At 33.6% G+C, this 19,713-nt stretch overlaps 1 protein-coding gene across 3 annotated transcripts; it reads right to left on the bottom strand.

The window, feature by feature from the left end:
* Positions 1-1,031: 1,031 nt before the first annotated feature.
* Positions 1,032-19,267, bottom strand: srpk1a (SRSF protein kinase 1a). Of its 3 annotated transcripts, none has more exons than XR_015496846.1 (16): positions 19,215-19,267; positions 18,489-18,543; positions 14,864-14,994; positions 14,120-14,228; positions 13,938-14,025; positions 13,551-13,638; positions 13,231-13,337; positions 12,061-12,226; positions 11,839-11,864; positions 10,981-11,197; positions 10,495-10,842; positions 10,162-10,262; positions 8,926-9,033; positions 8,738-8,807; positions 5,103-5,725; positions 1,032-2,115 (listed from the first exon to the last, which is right to left on the bottom strand). XR_015496846.1 is itself a non-coding variant. In XM_087262798.1 (16 exons), the coding sequence occupies exons 1-16, from the start codon at positions 19,225-19,227 to the stop codon at positions 1,931-1,933; spliced, it is 1,905 nt and encodes a 634-aa protein (XP_087118924.1). In that variant the 5' UTR covers positions 19,228-19,267; the 3' UTR covers positions 1,032-1,930.
* Positions 19,268-19,713: the final 446 nt, after the last annotated feature.

The raw sequence follows: 19,713 nt of genomic DNA, 5'->3' as shown, positions 1-19,713 counted from the left end.
CTGGTTCCAGACTGGCTGATCTGAGTAGTTCATTAACTGCTGATCTACTGGGATTTTCACACACAAACATCTCTAGGGTTTACAGAGAATGGTCAGAAAAAGAGAAAATATCCAGTGAGCGGCAGTAATCTGGGTGCAAATGCCTTGTTGATGCCAGAGGTCAAAGGAGAATGGAACAGTAATTAAACAACTATCGAAATTAGCAGAAGAGCATCTCTGAACACACAATATGTTGAACCTTGAGGCAGATGGGCAGCAGCAGAAGACCGAACTGGGTGCCACTAATGTCAGCTAAGAACAGGAAACTGAAGCTACAGGCACAACAAAATTGGACAAAAGAAGATTGGAAAAACGTTTCCTGGTCTGATGATTGTCAATTTCTGCTTCAACATTTTGATGGTAGAGTGTGAATTTGGGGTCAACAACATGAAAGCATGGATCCATCCTGCCTTGCATCAACGATTCAGGCTGGTGGTGGTGGTGTAATGGTGTGGGGAACATTTTCCTGGTACACTTTGTGTCCATTAGTAAGTATTGAGCTTTCTGTCAACAGCACAGCCTACCTGAGTATTGTTGCTGACCATGTCCATCCCTTTATGACCAGTGAACTCATCTTCTGATGGCTACTTTCAGTAGGTTAATGCACCATGTCAAAGTGTGAATCATCTCAGACTGGTTTCTTGAACATGAAAATGAGTTCACTGTACTCAAATGGCCTCCACAGTCACCAGATCTCAATCCAATAGAGCACCATGGGATGTGGTGGAACGGGAGATTTGCATCATGGATGTGCAGCCAACAAATCTGCAGCAACTGCGTAAAGCTATCATGTCAACATGGACCAAAATCTAAGAGGAATATTTCCAGTACTTTGTTGAATCTATGCCACGAAGGATTAAGGGAGTTTTGAAGGCAAAAGCTACTAACTCTGTACTAGTAAGGTGTATCTAATGAAGTGGCAAGATAGACTACTCCTAACTTTATTTTTAGTTTCTTTTAGGTGGAGGAGAACAGAAAGACAGACAAACATGTGCACCCATCTTCCAAATGCTTTATTAAAACACTTCTATTCTTAGCTTAGATGCAATAGTAGGATTTCTTTTAAAAACTGTACATGGCTGTAATATACAGATCAAGGCAAACTCTTTGGTACACATATATACAGACACACACGCATACGCATGCACATGCGCGCGCACAAACACATACATACAACACACACTCACACTGAGAACAAATGTTTCTTCTTTTTTTCTCTTTTTTTATCCCCCAAATATCATTTTTGGTGACCCTTAACATTTACTCACTTTATATGGAAGCTTCATGTACTGACCATGAGTGAGAAGACTTTAAAAATTCTAATCTGAGACTGACAAGTTCAAAACCTATTCAACTAATAACCACACGCACGCACACGCACACAAGACACTTGTATAGTTGAGAGAAACACAGAGGTGCGGCGAACAAAAATAATCTTAATTTATACTCTACAGTCATAAAGGTAAACCAACAATTCCCTTTCCAAAAACCCTCATCGCTTTCCATCTCTGAAAACTAGTAACAAAAAATCTCATGTGCATCACGCTGCAGTCTCCGTTCAGAACTGCAAAAAACATTTCACGACTTCTGGAAATCAAAACAAACAGGAATTTCCTAGGTCTACAAGTCATCCTTTACCAAAATAAGAGGAATGGCGGAAGGATCTCGGCAGATTTGACCCTCACAATAAACCTCTCAACTCTGGAAAAAAAAATGTATAATAATAATAACAGTTGAGAACAAAAAGACAGGTTTGCTATTCCTCCCAAGCAAAACGAATGACTCGGATGAACGGAAGAAAAAGTAGTATGCCGATATGCTCTATAAACTGAAAGTGATCTGTTGCAGTCTCTTTAGGTGGCCTGAAGTGTGCAGTGGCGTGGAGAAGCCACTAGAGGGCAAGCCATGGGTGTCGCAGACAGTCAGAAGCCGTGGCTCTTTTCTCAGGCAGGAGCTCCAGCATAGGAAGCAGGAAATCACTGAAGGTTTGGGCTTCCTCCTGAGGCCACTCGTACTTATCCATCAGGACGTCCAGCAAACCCCATGGCTTCAGTTTGGTGATGTGCTTCAGGTCACCTATAGAGAACACATTATCAGAGACCAGGCTACTGGTTCTATTCAGTTCATGCTATTGCCTATATATATATATATATATATATATATATATATATATATATATATATATATATATATATATATATATATATATATATATATATATATATATATTATTTTTATTATTATTATTATTATTTAAGAGATGCTCTGAATAATTTTGGATCAGTATTAGCTGATAATACATTCTATGACAAATAAAGAATGACCAGAGCATCCCTAGTTTTTGGCTACAAGTAATATTACAGTATCATTTGACATCATTAAACAACTAAATTGATTAATCAATGATTTCAAAAGCAAATATTTAATAAACCTGAAACAACAATTACTTTTAAATAAACCAACAAAGATAAATAGATCCCTAAATACTGTAATAAACATACTGCTTATTGTTAGATACTGCTAGTTGATGTGTTTACTTAAGGTAACTAATGAAATCTTTATGGTTTTGTTTAATCTTGTGTTTGGAATGAATGTCAAGCCACAAACAAATATCACACTTTCATTTTAAATGCAATTTTTAAAAATATTTTAGAGCAATTATACATTGATCAGAAAGAAAATGATAGAATTTTGTATATATTACAGATTAGGGCTGCATGATATTGGAAAAATTACATTGCGATATTTACATTTTCTACGATTTATAATGCGACAACTTAAATAATCATTTAAGATTGATTGGGGTGATTTTGTATTAGAGCACATACAATTTATTAAATTACAAACAGATATAAAGTAGAGCAAATATACAACTGAAGTATACGGGTACAGAAATAAAATCAAATGTACACTGAAGCTGTATATTCTTCATTGTGTAAACAATCAAGCACAATTAATCTTTGTTTAAGCTACAAACGTAATAATTCCTTGTGCCAAAATGCTTTAAACTTGCTTAAAATGGTTTACACAGGTCTTAAAAACACAAGCAACTGATAAACTTTCACTTTATTATGGTTAAACTGATATGACTCCAAAATTCTTACGTGTTCTGAACTGCTGTACCTGCGCAAATATAACCCTGACTCCATATTGCACGTTCTGTGATGTGACTAATGCGTATTCCTACACTGCTAGATTGATGCTAAAGTGATATATTGTGCAGCCCTATTATAGATTAAAATTTTCATTTCAAAGAATAATGTGCACTGATGCCAATACATAAAATGCATTAAATAAAAAAATTATGAGTTCATGCTGATTGCAAAATGCTTTAACATACAAAATTACATTTATATTTACATTTATATATAAATACAATCCCATTAAAAAAAAACAGGGACAATAAGATATCTTTATAAAAACAATTAATATTTTTATTAAGCAATCATTTAATTGATCATGTGACTTATAGTTTTCAGTGTCTTTGATCAAATAAATGCAGCCTTAGTGAGAATCTTTTTTTTTTTTTCCCAAATCTTTAACAACTCCAAGTTACTGAACTATGAAGGACCAGGAGTGTCAGTTAGAAATAAAATGTAGAACAGGCCAGACTCACCTTAGATTGATAATTATAATAAAATAAGTGCCCCTCCAATCCTCTAAAAAACAAATCCTCTATTGCAAATTAATCTAAAATTATAAAATAAGTATAATAATATAGAAGGTTTGGGGAGAAAAACGGTTTAGTTTACAGTGGCAAGGTCAACTATCAATCTGAGGTGAGTCTGGCCCATGAAATCAATCGGTTCATTTTTTTTAACGTTTTTGACATACACAGCAGTGCTTTCTATGAGATTTAAAGAGCTTGTATTTTGTAATGATGCATCAAAATCAAAACATAGTATCCTGTTATTTTGTTGCTTTTATTTGTTATTATTTAATATTTCATCACTAGACAGTGTGAAACGGTGATGTATTATAACAAACATGAGTTGGAACTAGGCGTTGTCAGCTATTTGTTCAGATCAATGCACGTTTCATTTACAAGTGAGAGAGGGTTAAGCTCAACTTGAGGCGAAAGTTGATTGGTTGGTCCCACATGTGGACTGTCCAATGACATTTTTAACTCGATTTATTTTCAACTCAAGAAAAGCATGTGGCTAAAGTAATGGAACCAAGTGGCAAATAGAGAGAGAATAGCATTTGTCAAAATGCCTTTTTAAAAAGCCATTTAAAATGTGCATTAAAAATATTATACTTTTTTTTACTGTTTGATTAAACTTTATTTTAAAACATGAATTAATTTTATTTATACATTTAATAATTGCTTTCAAATGTTTTATTGCTTATTAAATTACATTTAAAAACAATTTAAATAAACTTTTATATAGGTCTTTTTATTTGAGCATTATTTGTTTGTTTAAATTGTGATTTGTTTATATAAATTTTATGCTTTAATTATTCAATTGTTAATTTGATTCTTTGTTTTATTATTTAATTTATTAAGTATAGCATACAATAATAAATTATTTATAACATTTCATAACATTTGTATAATACAATATACAATATTTTAGCTTAAAAGGGGTCAGATTTTTCAATGCAAATTAATTAACTTTTTATACAATATAGAAAATAAAAAAAAACAATAAAAAATTAAATGAACAAATAAAAAAAAAACAATAATGATAAAATAATCATGTAAACAATATGTACACAGTTTGGGTCAAATATTTAGTCAAACTCTGTATTTAATTATGTTAAATCTTTGTTCTTAGTCTGAAGAGGAGACTGTGAGAGAAAGCTTGCTTCCTAAAATAAAGCTGTAAATTGAAAAGACAGTGTATTAGTAAATATTCTTTCCATTACTTTATATAGGTCCATCCAGATATGTTATGTCCCAAAACATACGCTAGTGATTGGCTTTCTGGAAGCCACTTTGTTTTATTTCTAACTGGCACTCCTGGTCCTCCATACTGAACAACATGGTACATCCTCATTTCACACGCTCAATCCAATGTAATTCTCTAAATGATCTTAATTAGCCATGACGACGTTGTTACCTTTCTTGCTGAAAAACTCCTTGGAGTATTTCCCGGTCAGTACGAGTTTGCGTGGGACGACCCCAAGCAGTTCAATGATCAAAGCAATGTGGTCTACATCACAAACAGACAGTGTCGAGCAGTAGGGGGGGGGGTGGCGAGGACAGTGAGGTGGAGGAGCAAACAACATACATCTTTATCAGACACTGTTAATACACTCATTCATTCACCCGTCCTGAGAGAACAGAGGCGAGAGGGAAGTCCAGGAGATGCAGCCTTGTCCCGACAGCACTCTTTCAGATCCCAGATTCAGATTAAAGATTGGTAGAAGAATCAGACTTGTGTGAAGCAGAAATCTGTTTCTGGTAGCGCTTCAAGCCAAGTCATGCTACTCTTTGAAGCTTTGAACAGTTCCTCTATTGTGCTTCTCGTGAACAACTTTAGATTTGCTGGGATATAGTTTTGGTCTTACACAAGCTGCTGAATCTCCATTCTTTCCTTCAAATGTTTCTCTCTCTCAGGACAGGGCTCAACCTGACTGACAGGCGTACCTTTTCGGCAGAAATATTCCTGTGAAAATTTCCCGCTCAGAGCATAATGACGGGGAATGTGCCCCAAAAGCTCAATAATGAGAGCAAGGTGGTCTGGGAGACAGAGGGAAGTCAGAGACACAGAGAAAGAGAGAGAATATGATCATGGAAAGCAGGAAAACCATGGGACAGTATCGTGAATTATGACAAGAACAAAAGTTAAGGTACATGACAGTTTGGAAAGCAATCAGAATAAAAAAAAATGTTTTGTAATTTTTTTTTTTTTTAAAGGCTCTGCTGAACACCTGATTTTGATGATTTATTAGAGTCACATTCCATCACCTCAGGAACACCCAAATGCAGAAATATTAAAATTGTGGTGGGTACAATGGAGCAATAGCCATGGGATGACAACTGTTTTCAAGGTATAGCATGGTTTGCAAAGTCAAGGTTTTAAAAATGTCAAAATCTTATGCTATACCACTCCTATGGTATATGTAAGATTTTTTTATTAACTTTTATTTTTTTTTTTTTTAGGATAACAGTATCTCCAGCAGAAAAGATATATAAAGATGCCGTTTATAATTGTAATAAAATTTGTATTTTTGAAACCAATGAAAACAGCAGAAGTTAATAATGCTGAATGATTTAGCCTGACATGTTTACTTCTCCAAAATATTATGTTTCTCAAAATAAAATATATTGTGTTCAAAGGGGAAAATGTTTTTGTTTTGCACACACATATATTTAAAAAGAATGTATTTTAGAGCAGTAAGCTCAATACCAAGAAACCGTGATACTTTTAATTGAAAGTTATCATAACATCAGAATCTTATACCGGCCCATGCCTAATTAACAATTACTAAAAGTATGGGTTGTTTTTTTTTATAAGATATTATGCAGGTAAGTAAAATCACACAACAGCAGGATTGAATATCAGCACAAAATATCCATTTTGCACAAACTAATAAATAAATGAAATAAATTTACATAAACTAGAAAATGATTTAATCAAACATTATAGACCTGCCTCATAGACCTGCTGCCAACTATTTTAACATCATATTTATTCATTACTTTAGCCATTTTAGTGTCATATCTATTACTTCAAAACACATTTATTCATCCATGACGAATATAGAAATTTATTATGTAATGCCATATTAGCAGAAATACCTAAACTAGCTTAGATTCCAGCACAAAAACACACTCACCATTTTGTGATTATTTGTATGGGAAAAAAAATTACAGTTGAAGTCAGAATTATTAGCCACTCCTTTGAATTTTCTTTCTTTTTTAAATTTTTCCCAAATGATGATAATATATTTTCTTCTGGAGAAAGTCTTATTTGTTTTATTTTGGCTAGAATAGAAGATGTTTTGAATTTTTTAAAAACCATTTTAAGGTCAAAATTCTTAGCCCCTCTAAGCTATATTTTTGTTTCGACTGTCTGTAGAACAAAGCATTGTTATAAAACTTGCCTAATTACCCTAACTTGCCTAAGTAACTTAATTAACCGAGTTAAGCCTTTAAATGTCACTTTAAGCTGTATAGAAGTGTCTTAAAAATAATAAAATATCTAGTAAAATATGATTTGTTGTCATCATAAACAGAAAATGTAAACAGTAATGGGGGAAAAAACAGGAGGGCTAATAATTCTGACTTCAACTGTATATACACATTTTTAAATACAAGATAACTAATTGCACAGACTATAAAAAGACTGTTCAAACTACTTAAGGATTTGCCAAAGTGCACTAATAAACCCAACAGGGGTGCTTAATTATTAAGATTTAAAACAAAATGCAGCACAATCATTTCAACTTGAACCATGAAAACCAATGAAACGTAGCAATAGGCAATGTTCTCTACTGCAAAAATAGAGAACTAAAAATACTATATCTATGTTCCTCTTTGAAAGAGCTGAAGTATGATCTAACTCTGCTAGCTTTATATTCAGGAAGATGACATCAGCTGATTACAGTGCAGTGTGGTCAACCACAAGAAAAACAACAATGTTTCAGCAGAAGAATTATGCTGCATTACTGATTTTCCTGAATGTCTGTTTGATTTCTAGTCTGACCTGATTCTGCTAAACATCTTGCAGATACAGAAAGGCCACAATGCACAATTTACAAATAAAACCTCCGCACCTGCTACACTTCTCATGAAATGCTGCACTTCTGCAAACAAAAGATTGGCTTACGATATCACTTCATCAGATTAAGCTCATTAGATCTCATACTTCAAGCAATCATACGTGGCTTAATAATACATGCAAATTCTGAACACGACTAACATAACCGAAGTGTTTAAACAACGTTCACCCTCCAGTGCAAACACTATTAGATCTGAGATGACAGAATTTCTTGGAAACCGCTAACTGAGCTTGACTGATGGGTAATAAATTAAGTTGTGAGCGCACAAATTCTTCCCACACTCAGTAAGGCATGCAAAACATACATAATTATGTCTTAGTTTAACAAGGAAGACGAGATCAAGAGGAGCAAAAATATGAGTCAAAAGCAGACAGAAGCAGAGGGTGAAAGATGGAGGAAGTAAATATGAAGAGGAAGTTGAAAGAGACCAAATTTCCATGCATTTAATAGCAGGCTCCGATTGTTAGCAGGGAAATAAACACAGGATTACAACCCTCAAAGCATTGTTATATTAATATATTGCAGTACATTATGCCTTTTAATTACTTGTAAGGCATAGTTCACCCAAAACTGAAAGTTCTGTCATCCTTTACTCACCCTTCAACTCGTTTCAAACCCGTTTGTTTTTTTTTTCTGTTAATCACAAAAGAAAAAATCTGGTAACCTGAAGACATTGACTGCCATTTGTTTTTCCTACTATGGAAGTCAACGGTAACAGGTTTCAGCATTCTTCTAAATATCTTCTTTCATGTTCAACAGAATAAAAACACTCAAAAACCCCAGGAGGGGAAGTACATTTTCAATTTTGGGGTGAACTATCCCTTCAATTATTTGTCAGTCTCATTAAAACTAAGCAGGTCTCTTACTTCAGGCATGGACACAATTTTAATTTTAGTAAAATAAAAACATTCATAATATTTGATCTTATGTTAAAGAGAAGATTTTGAATGTAAAAACTGTGCTTTACCTTCATCTCTGGAATAATCTTCACCAGAGTGGGGCTCAAACAAATAATCACCAGTGGCCAATTCAAACGCCTGGAACGAAAGAGCAACCCAACATTAAAGCTTGAACTGTTCATATATGAGGATTTATGTAAAAATACAGCTGATTAACAAATCAAACTGATGAAAGTGTTGGCGGTTAGTTCCTCACCATGCAGGCCGTGCTCCATATGTCAGCGGGTGTGTTGTATCCTGATCCCAGCAGCACCTCCAAAGAGCGGTACTGTCGGGTCTGAATGTCTTCAGTAAAGTGCTTGTGCTGAAGGACAGAAAAATACCTATAAGCAGCTCTCAGCAAAATAATATCCGCTTGTTAAGTGTGACGTCACGTGAAGCGACTTCCGGGTCCAATTGCTCTATTAAACTGTATGACGAGAGTCAACAAATGGTAATAATAAGGATTTAAAAAGAACTGTAATATTTTGAAAATCAGGATCGCAATATATACATCCATGCCTAATATCCAATGGCCAGAAAGTGATTCATTTTTTATAAATTGTTAAAATATTTGGGTTAATGATGCAGCAAGTCGAGAGACTGTTTTGAACACCCTTATTTTATATAAAGTTCACTTTGATGTGTGATATGATTATGAAGTGCTCATAAACAAACATTTTCTCAATTCAATTGAGCAGCGGCATGGTCCTGAAACAGTATTCCATATCTCACGACTTAACAAGCGAATTGTGTTAAAATGAAAAAACTAAATTAAATAAACTTTTATCTATATTATAATTCTTAATAAAAGTCTGTGAATCATCTAAAAAAGTAGACTCAGCAAAATATATCTCCATGTCACTTTAGAAGTCATTTTGCTAAATTTCCACACACAAAAACACGAACAAGATGTAGGTGTTAGCTACATCTCTGATAAGATAATCCTCTGTGATTTTTGAAACTGCTGCTAAATGACATCTTCGAAAGCTCATTGATTTCCAGGTATCATAATAATAATAATAATAATAATAATTCAAATCTAAGTTAAAGTGTTTGGAGCCAAATAAACTTCCATTTAAAAATGTGGTACTAGTAACATCTTTATTACATTTTGTAAAACCAATAATTTGATTAAACATACGATAAAAATAATTTATTGTGAAATATATATTATGTAAAATGTATATAATGTAAATTCTATGTATTCTTGTGATGGGCAAAGCTGGATTTTCAGCAATACTAGTGTCACTTGAACCTTTCATTAAAAAAAGTGTCTTTACAGGCATTTTGATTAATTTAAAATAATTTTAAAAATTTAATTACCCCAAATTATAGTGTTCTTTCCATAATTTAAATCAATATTATCATAGCTAAGAAAAAATACACTACATTATGTATAGCTGCACTTCTTCAAGAAATTACAACAATTTGGATTTCGACTGACTCTTACCACCCAGCAGGCATTTCCAAGGTCTGCAATCTTAACCTTGATCTTGTCAGCATTGAGCGGATCCAGTGGGTTGACCAATAGGCTTCCAGCTGACAACTTGTCTACAAGCAGAAAAAGAGCCAATTAAAAACAGCCATGCATCCTCACTACAAACTACTACTGCAGTCGGACTCATCAAGAATTCTCACTGTGTTTACATGAATCTAAAACTATAAGGGATAGTAAATAAAAACAACCCATTTAAAACAAACAGTTGGCAGTAAGCCAGGAGGGACATCTAAAAGAGATGTCATACGTTTTCTGGAAATGATTACGAATATAATTCGAACTGACCGTCCTTTATCTTATCTTTGTTCTGTTCCCTGGCTCTGGTTCTAGTCTTTTGCTGATGTTGCTCTTCGGTTGCCAGTTCTCCATCCTCCAGCTGCTCTTGGCCTGAGGTGCCGTTACTATAACAGGCCTGATCAAGTTCAGGGGATTCTGCCCCATTACAGTACTCATACATGCTTTGAGCCGTGTCCTCTGGGCCTGCGTTTGCGTTATGGTGGTCCTCTTGTAGTAACTGGCCATACTGCAGGTCTCCTTGCTCGTCCTCCTCAGGCTGTGTTTTACTGGAGTGCAGGCAGCCGTTACAGTTAAGCTCGACTGAAGCATCTGATGTTAGTCTCTCTCTGGTGTCCACTATTACAAGGGATGCAAAAAAATAGCGAAGTTATAATGGCTCCATTTATATTACATCATTGCCACTAACTGTACACTTGAGTAACAAATCACCTTCTAAATAACCATAATTTATACAAGGTACAAATAGAAACTAACTTATTATGTCCTCAGTAGCAATTTCCTGCAGTGACGCCTGTCTAAGTGGGGCGCAGGAGGGAGATTTGGGGGATTCTGGGTCGTCCTCTTCTTCCTCTCTGCCCTCAGGCCCAATCTCCATCTCTTCCAAGTCCATGATGCACTTCTCCAGGAGCTCCGCTTGACGCTTCTGCTTCTTCTTTAGCTTCTTTTTCTTGTTTTTTGACATTTTTGGTGCCTAAGGAAGAGCAAGGTATTTAATAGTGTTAATGTTTTAAAGCAAAACTTTCCAAAAATAATCCTGTTTTTTTTAAATTAGGTAAAATTACATTATTGTTTAAAAGTTTGTAATTGATGCATTTTGTTTTTTTAAATATATATTTAACAAACTTAAAATAATATGGCCAACAACACAGTTTTAATGCCATAATATAATAAATATTTCATTCATTAAAATAACTAATTTACATTTTTATTAAATATTTTCAACTGGAATTCAAAGCAACATTTAATATTATTATTATTGAATTGTTTTGTTATTTGAAAACTGTTTTGTAGTTTAAAGAGTTTTTGTTAAGTTTTGTTAAGAGTTTTTTAAGGGTTTTAAAACTCATTTTTAAAGGGTTAGATGAACAGAACATTTTCAAGTACAACATTAATGTGAAAACAAAAACCTTTTAGAACATCAAAACCCAGAACATTTCTGGCATTGAGAACAACAGCCTAAGATAATATTTTATTCCAACAAAGATCAGCTTTTGCAAACCAGCTTCAGTGCACTAAAGAATCAGCTTGACTCTCTGAATAAGTTTTCTTCGGGTATATTTCATTTTCTAAAATACATAGTGTAAAAGTATTTGTTAAAGGAGGAAAGCATACCTGTTTTGGTGCAGGCGCAGTGCTCACTGGAAGATAAAAAAAAAGAAACTGAGACACAGAGACTGCTAACAAAAACAAATCAATTGTCCCTTTATAAGCAGCATGCTTGAGGGTAAGAAAACTTAACCAACAAGTTGTGTTAACATGAGTGTGTGATCAACCAAAAATATAGTAAGAAGAAGTTGACACACAGTCATATGTGAGAAAGCAGAACTGCTATACCTGCTGATCCAGATGGAGGAGGAGCTCCTGCTTTCTGCCATTCAGTGGCTTCTGCGGCCAGTCGCCTGACATACAGCTCCTCCACGCTCATCAGAATGTTCTCTGGCTTAATGTCTGTGTGGATGATTTGACACTTGGTGTGCAGGTAATCCAGACCCTGAAGAACCTTAGAGATTAGGTAAAAGACATATCAAACATTAGCATCTTTCTAAACATAAGAGAACATAACATTAAGGCTCATAATTTAAAATAATTATTATTCAGTGCTAAATAACATTATTTATTGATTGTGTTGGTCATTAATGGCCTTTCAGAACAATAAAAATGTGTTACTAAAAGTTTTTTGGTTTTTATAACAATTCTAGGAATAAGCATAACTTTAAAACAACATTAAAATATGCTATAAAATATTAACAAACAAAATGCATACGCAAAGTGTCTAAATAAAGCGCAAAAAAGTATCAGAGACAAAGAAGGGAGAAGATAAAGCAATATATAACAGATAACATAAATATGTTGATATTTAAATTCTGGCTAGATACAATTTTTTTTTTTTAAATGTGTATGATTTTTTTATTACATTAAGTTACATTAATTAAAACTATACTGCAATTTAAAATCTATTTATTTAAAAATGCAACTTATTCCTGAAATTGAGGTAAAGCTGAATTTTCAGCAACCATTACAGTCACATAATGTGTCAGAAATTACTGTAATATAGATTTGCAACTTTAAAAAGATTTTCATTATTAATATCATTGTTTTAAACTGGTTTGCTGTTTACAGTTATGCTGTTTAATGTCTTGTGAAAACTGATTACTTTGATGACAAAGTTAAGATTAATTAAACTTTTTAATATTATTAATGTTTCAAAATGTTGTCTCTGTATAAATTTAATACTCACTTTAATACACACAAATAAAAATATTATTTAAAAAAAATAATACTTACTAAAAAATGTTAAATAATGTACATCATGCCCTGTTATCATGTTTTTTCCTCCACCTCAGTGTTTTCATTAGCAATTTTTATTCATAAAAGCATAAACACAAAACAAGTGCAAACAATAATTAATCTGTAACAGATCCACCGGATCCAGGACAGAGGCTAATTAGCTACATGGTAATTAGGTGAAGACTGATCTGGTTGTGTGGTGGTGTGTTGAATTACCTGTCGAATGATGCTCTTCACACAGGGCAGAGGTAAGCCTTGATAGTTGGACTTGATAATCCATTTAAGCAAGTGGTGCCCTAGAACTTCAAACACCATGCAGACATCTAAAACTTCAAGTAAAGGAATCTGCTGTTGGCAAAATTACATGTTCAAAAATCTATCTGCAAAACAGGATCTCGAAAACAACCGTTTTAAAGTCAGCGTTTCTGTAAAAGAATTTAGGGTATGCTAAAATAGCACGAGACGACTGCTTAGAAGACTTCCTGACCCATTTTCTCTTTCACACTCACAACAACATTGTGCATTTTCAAGGATACGAGTGCCATTGACCCCTGAGATCTTGAAATCATCCAGTAGCTGCACAACCATCTCTCTGTTTGGATCATCAGGGTCTGTATTTCTGACCTGAAAACAAAATAAAGAAAATTGCACATACATTCATACATAAAATATAATATAATATAATATAATATAATATAATATAATATAATATAATATAATATAATATAATATAATATAATATAATATAATATAATATAATATAATATATGACATTTCACACTTTTTTCGCATTAAATAAGGTTATGGCTGTTTTGTAAAACTTCCATTAATCGCAAGTAAATCTAATCTTCAGATTTTACGTGCATTATGAGGGTTGAATTATTTAAAGCCTTAATGTTGCAGTGGTTCATGTGGATACTCACAGATCTGAGTAGTTTTATTTCATCCAGAGCCGTTTCAGTGTAATGCTCTGCACTTTTTACCACCTTCATTGCAACAAACCGCTTTCCTCTGTAAAAAAGGAAAAAGAAGAAGAAAAAGGATCTTATACATATGCGAGAACATCAAATGTGTCTTATGTCAATTAAGAAGACAAAGCTCTTACTGGATGTCCCAGGCCAGCCACACAGTGGAGAAATGCCCCCATCCCAGCTTACGGATCACATGGTATTTACTATTAAGTAGGTCCCCTATTTTCACGTGATGATAGCCTCCTAACCAAAGAACAAGAGAAATCTTTCAGCTGGTATGCATTCTAAAGCTGATCGATTGTCCTTTACAGCTGGGTTCATTCACATTTTGTAAGGAATTGATTTTGAGTAATCAAATTAAAGCTCGCTTAGAGCAAAATACACAGAACTAGAGCTTGACCAGACATTGACACCTAAAATATATAGATAGGGTTTTTACTGTATAAATAATCTCAAGGTGTAACTTTTGAAAGAAATTATCTTGCTCTGTTAAATATCACATTAATTAATTTCATAGAACCTCTAATAGTTGTGTCTTCAACTTCATTAAGTCAACAATTATGTGAATATGACTTACTTTTATATTAAACATTACAAAATTAACAGATATAAAATGCATGCATCTATAAGGCTGTAAACACAAATAAAATAAGACATTTCTATATGTATGCTATTAGTATCAGTTTTTTTTAAATGGTTACATGTTGAACATTTAGGAGAAAAACAAAAATTACTGGCAGATACTTTAAAAAACAAAAAAACAACACCATGACCTGCTTCTAGCCTTCTTGCCTTTCTGAGATGTCATTTCAGCTATTTTTAATAATCGAACAGTAACTTCAGCAATTAAAAGAGATAGATAGATCCGTGTTTTGCACCTTTGCAATAGTCATTGGGATCTTCTTGTTCTTCATCATCAGAGCCGAGGATTTCCTCATCTGGTTCTTGTATCTGGGTCTCTGTAGGGGGAGGCTGCTGTTGTGATGCCCCGCGTGGAGGGTGTGCTGGCCTGAGGGAGGATCATGGTGCATTTCATTTAGGTCAATGGACACGCATTAAAGCACAGTATATATGGGACACTCCTCTTACAGTGTAAACTCTTATAGCCTGGACCTTTTACATTAGAATCTTTGAAGCTTATAGGACACGATATACAGTCAAACCAAATATTAATCAGACACCTTCAACTTTTCTCACATTATCAGTTTATGTTTTAATAGTTTAGAAAATATGAGACAAACTCGGTTTTTCATCATACAAAAAGAATTCAGATGACTGTTATGGGTTCTGTTAGTTAAGACTATATTTACACAACTATCAAAACATTATTGGGTGACTCTTATCCTCAATGACAGCCAGTAGTCTCTTAAGCTGCTGTCAACCAAGTTCACACAAACCTGACCTTCAATATTTTCCCAGTCACAGCTAAAGCTTCTTTAGTTCCTATTAGTTTATTTTGCCATCCTCAGTTATGAAAATGAAATAAAGTTTTCTGAATCTAGTAATAATAAAATGTCAAGAATTGTTTCAGATGAATTAATAATGTTTTGTTTGATTGTAAATGTTTTGACAACCATTTCACCATATATGTTACTAGGCATAGGACCAGGGCTGTGCGATTTGGGGAAAATATCTAATTGTGATTTTTCTTTTTTCTTTTTAACAGATATGGCAATTTCGATTTAACTTGCAATTTAATTCTGTAGTTAATCTTCTGCTCAACAATCTGTATCGTAGCTTCTTACTTCGAAAATGCAGTGCATGTTAGTTAAAAAAAGGAGCTTAAAAGATTTTAACTAACTCCAACTTTTATTCAAATTTGTTTATAAATACTTGTAAATTTTTGTCTAGAGCAAACAGTAGTGAGTTATGGCATTAGTTATCTCCTGGGGCCTTTCTGATGTTTTTTCATATGGTGTTACAGCTGCAAACAACACTGAAATTGTACTTTGCTGTTGCTAGCTACTAAATTGAGCGTCACTGGCAATACTTTTAGCTGCATTTCCTCATGCTTTGGCAACAATTCTGTGACAGCTTTTTTGTTCAGTGTCTGTGACTTTGAAACCTTTAGAATGATGTTTTTCATTGATATGAATTCATCAATTCATGCTTCTGAAGCGGCAGACTTGTCCGTGCTTTCCTGTTAGTTTTATTGTTGGCTTTCCACATAGAACGGTTGCAATTTTGATAGGGCAGAACAAAAGTGTGCTCACTCAATTGACTAGTAAGTCTATCACACACTGACAGCAGGCACTCATTTGTTTTGGGTGGAGAAAATTATATAATACATATTTCATACTGCAGCCTCTTGCGATTAGCTAATCACAACATTTCAAATCGTGATTGCGATATGATTTTGATTAACCACACAGCCTTACATGGGATGACAACTGGTTTCCAGGTTTGCTGTGATTTAGGAAAGGTTCAAATTTGTAATATTTACCTAAAATAAAATATATGTAAGTTTTTTGTGTTTATTTTAATAGTGTGGTAAAGAAATCTATTTTTGAAATTAATGACAAGAGCAGAAGTCAATGATTTATTTAATTTATTTAGCCTGTTCCCAAATATTATAAAGGTTTCATTAAAGTAAAATGCATTTTGTTCAATAGGGAAAAAGTTTTTTTTTTTTTTTTTTTTACCCAGACATTTAAAAAGGAACTTATTTTAGAGCAGCAATTACAAAACCTAGATATATTAATCCAATATTACCATACCATCAGAAACTTATACTAACCCATGCTTATATGTTACACACAGAAAAAGTTTAATTACAAATAAAAATTTTACATTTAAGACATTAAGACTAAAGATTTACTGAGAAACTGGAAAGAAACACATTATCTGTTTTCCAGTACATTGACATTAAAAAGTTTAAAACAATAGAGAAGATAACTTATACATGACAAGAAACATTTAATGCAATGGTCATAGACTTCTGTCTATCTCCTCATTTCTACTTATCTACTGACATTTTAAAGCCTTAAATTACAGAAAGTTTAATAAAGACTCTAAGGCTGAAAAACAACTATTTTAGTGAATTAAGAACAACACTGAAACAAAGTGATCTGAATAATTCAATTATATAACCTCATTTTTAAACTAAAACAGATTTTGTAATTATAGTTCAATTAAATCCTGATCAAACAATTTGTACAAAGCTAACACCTTTTTTAGTTTACTACTACAAATTGAATGCTTTGACAGTCTATATTGTAAAAACCAAATAGAAATAAACTTGACTTGCATGGCAATACTTTAAAAATGTCAAACTCAGCCAAGATGTCAATGCAAGCCTTGTGTTTTCTTTTCAACAACATCAATTGTTTTATTGAAATAAAATGTTGATCAAATTTAGCAACACTGTTAGCGTTAGGATGCGTTTCACTGACTGCAAAGGTATCGATGCATGGTTAAACACCCATTGCAAAAAAAACACCCGTGTCGTACATCATTACTAAAACTCAAGTGAAAAGGCCCAACTTTATACCATGCATTAGGGCTACACGATATTTAGAAAAAATATTCTTTTACTGTGATATACAGAGCTCAGCATATATTTGTAAACCCCTCACAAATCTATCTTTTAAATTCATATTTTTAATAGGAAGCTATACATTAGACTAGTCAGAACTAAAGCCAAATCTTCAGCTTATCTGACCAAATGACTTATGATATCGTTCCAAAAACTATTACACCCAAATTTATGTTACAGAAAAATATTAAATACAAATTTAGTTTAAAATTTAGTTGATTGAATTTAACTGCATTATCTTTCAATTTCTAAATAAGTTTGGTGACTAAAATATTCCGTTTTGTTTTAATGCACCAAAACACATTGCCTATATTCACTGAGAAATGGATACAGATATTCATTTCAAAATGGTGTGTACGCAATTATGCTAAGCATTGTATATTGCGATATCAATATCATTTCACTAGATGACTTAAATGACTCTATTTTATCATTTAATTGCATAAATAAGAAGCAAAATAAATAATAAATAAACAGTCCTTCATGGTTTTCTGGTTAGTGAAACAGCATTTTAGTTCAAAAATTGAACAATAACCTGTAAAAACAGCATGAACATTATTGTAAGACTAATTAGAACTAAAATGTACTAATATCTTTATCTTTTAATCTTTAATAAATAATTTAATTCTGCAATGTGACGATTGCAGATACACACACAGCGATATAGATGCTCATACGATATATTGTTCAGCTCTACCATGCATGCTAAAAATGCATGCAGACTTCGTTCTGCCAAAATGTTCACCAATATTATCAGATGAACACGATTCAACAACAAAAACTGATTAATCAGATCAAACTTACAATGACTCATTCTGTTCTACAGCACTATATGGAAATGTATAAAAACAGCGGTGTGTTGTTTTAATAGCACAACAGTACAACTACATCCTATAATCAAAATACTTTCCATATTAAAGACCCATCTCTTAGGTCTAGTGTAACATTACTAACAGAACAAAACTTACTTCTTGGTCGACTTCTTGGCTTTGGCCCTTTTCTTCCTCGCCTGCAGTGCCAGAACTGGTGACAAATGAGATGCAGATATGATGACAAAAATAATAATCCGTCAAACTCAATGACAGCAAAACATAACCTGACAATAACACAAGAGCTACGCAGACCGGCGTCGCTGATCTTATGTAATCTTATATAATGCACATAAACAATACACAGCTGTGTGTTTACAGTGTGACAGGAACCGAGCGCTTTAAATGAGTGCAGACGTGGAGCTTCAAATACACGAAGGTTTTTAATAACGACGGAAAGGATGCAAAAAAAAAGCGAGTCTGAAGGAAATTCCTAAAGTTTCCACGACAGCAAAGAGGAAAAACAAGCTTTCAATTCTCATCCAGCTGATACGTGCACGCGCCTGCTAGTATGTTTAACGTCTATCTAAAACAAAAGACAAACGAAGTCGCTGAAGTGAAGTAAATACAACCCGATATTAAAACATGCCTCTGGGGCGTGAGGAAAATATATTTAGCTCACTTCAGCTGCAGACTGAATGGCTAAATGCTAACGCTAAAGACACCAGCCCATGCGTCTCAAAAACAAGAAAAATGCGCATTTGGGGATTAAAATTACGCTACTCATTGGAATCAGAATGTAAGTTAGTCGCCTTGCCTCATGTATAATCGTTTTAGCTCCAAAGGCGGTAAATAATATACAGAGAAAGTCAAGGAAGGGATTACCTTTTCTCTCCATGTTGGCCCCTTGGTTGGCGGCTTGGGTAGCACTTGCGCATGCGCGCGCGTCCGGACACGCGCGTCTTGACCTCAGCGCGTTCACAGACCGTACTGTGATCAACTTTTTTACTTAAAATGGATGTTTTAAAAAGTCGTAAAAATATTTATAGAAATATGTGACTTAAGTAGACGAAGATATGAAATTTAAATCCAAAAACGATGAACACAGAAAGTATAGGCAAAGGCCCTTAAATTAAAAAAGTATCGGGTAACCATAGCAACAGTGGTTAATTTATCGTTGGGTTCACTTTTTTGAGGTAACAATAATGTTATTTAGGTAATTTCAATGATAACATGCTTAATTAAATTAGTAATAATTAAATGATACTCAAGAGGCATGCATGAATTAAGAAGTCAATAACTTCAGTCATGGGCGACATTACGGCTAAAAGGTTGCTGGTTCACGCCCCTGCTGGGTCATTTGGCGAATCTCTGTGGAGTTTCC

This window comes from Danio rerio, chromosome 8 (genome assembly GCF_052040795.2).
Source record: "Danio rerio strain M-AB ecotype USA chromosome 8, GRCz13ab, whole genome shotgun sequence".
Lineage (NCBI taxonomy): Eukaryota > Metazoa > Chordata > Actinopteri > Cypriniformes > Danionidae > Danio > Danio rerio.
This window is presented reverse-complemented; position numbering and strand designations above follow the sequence as displayed.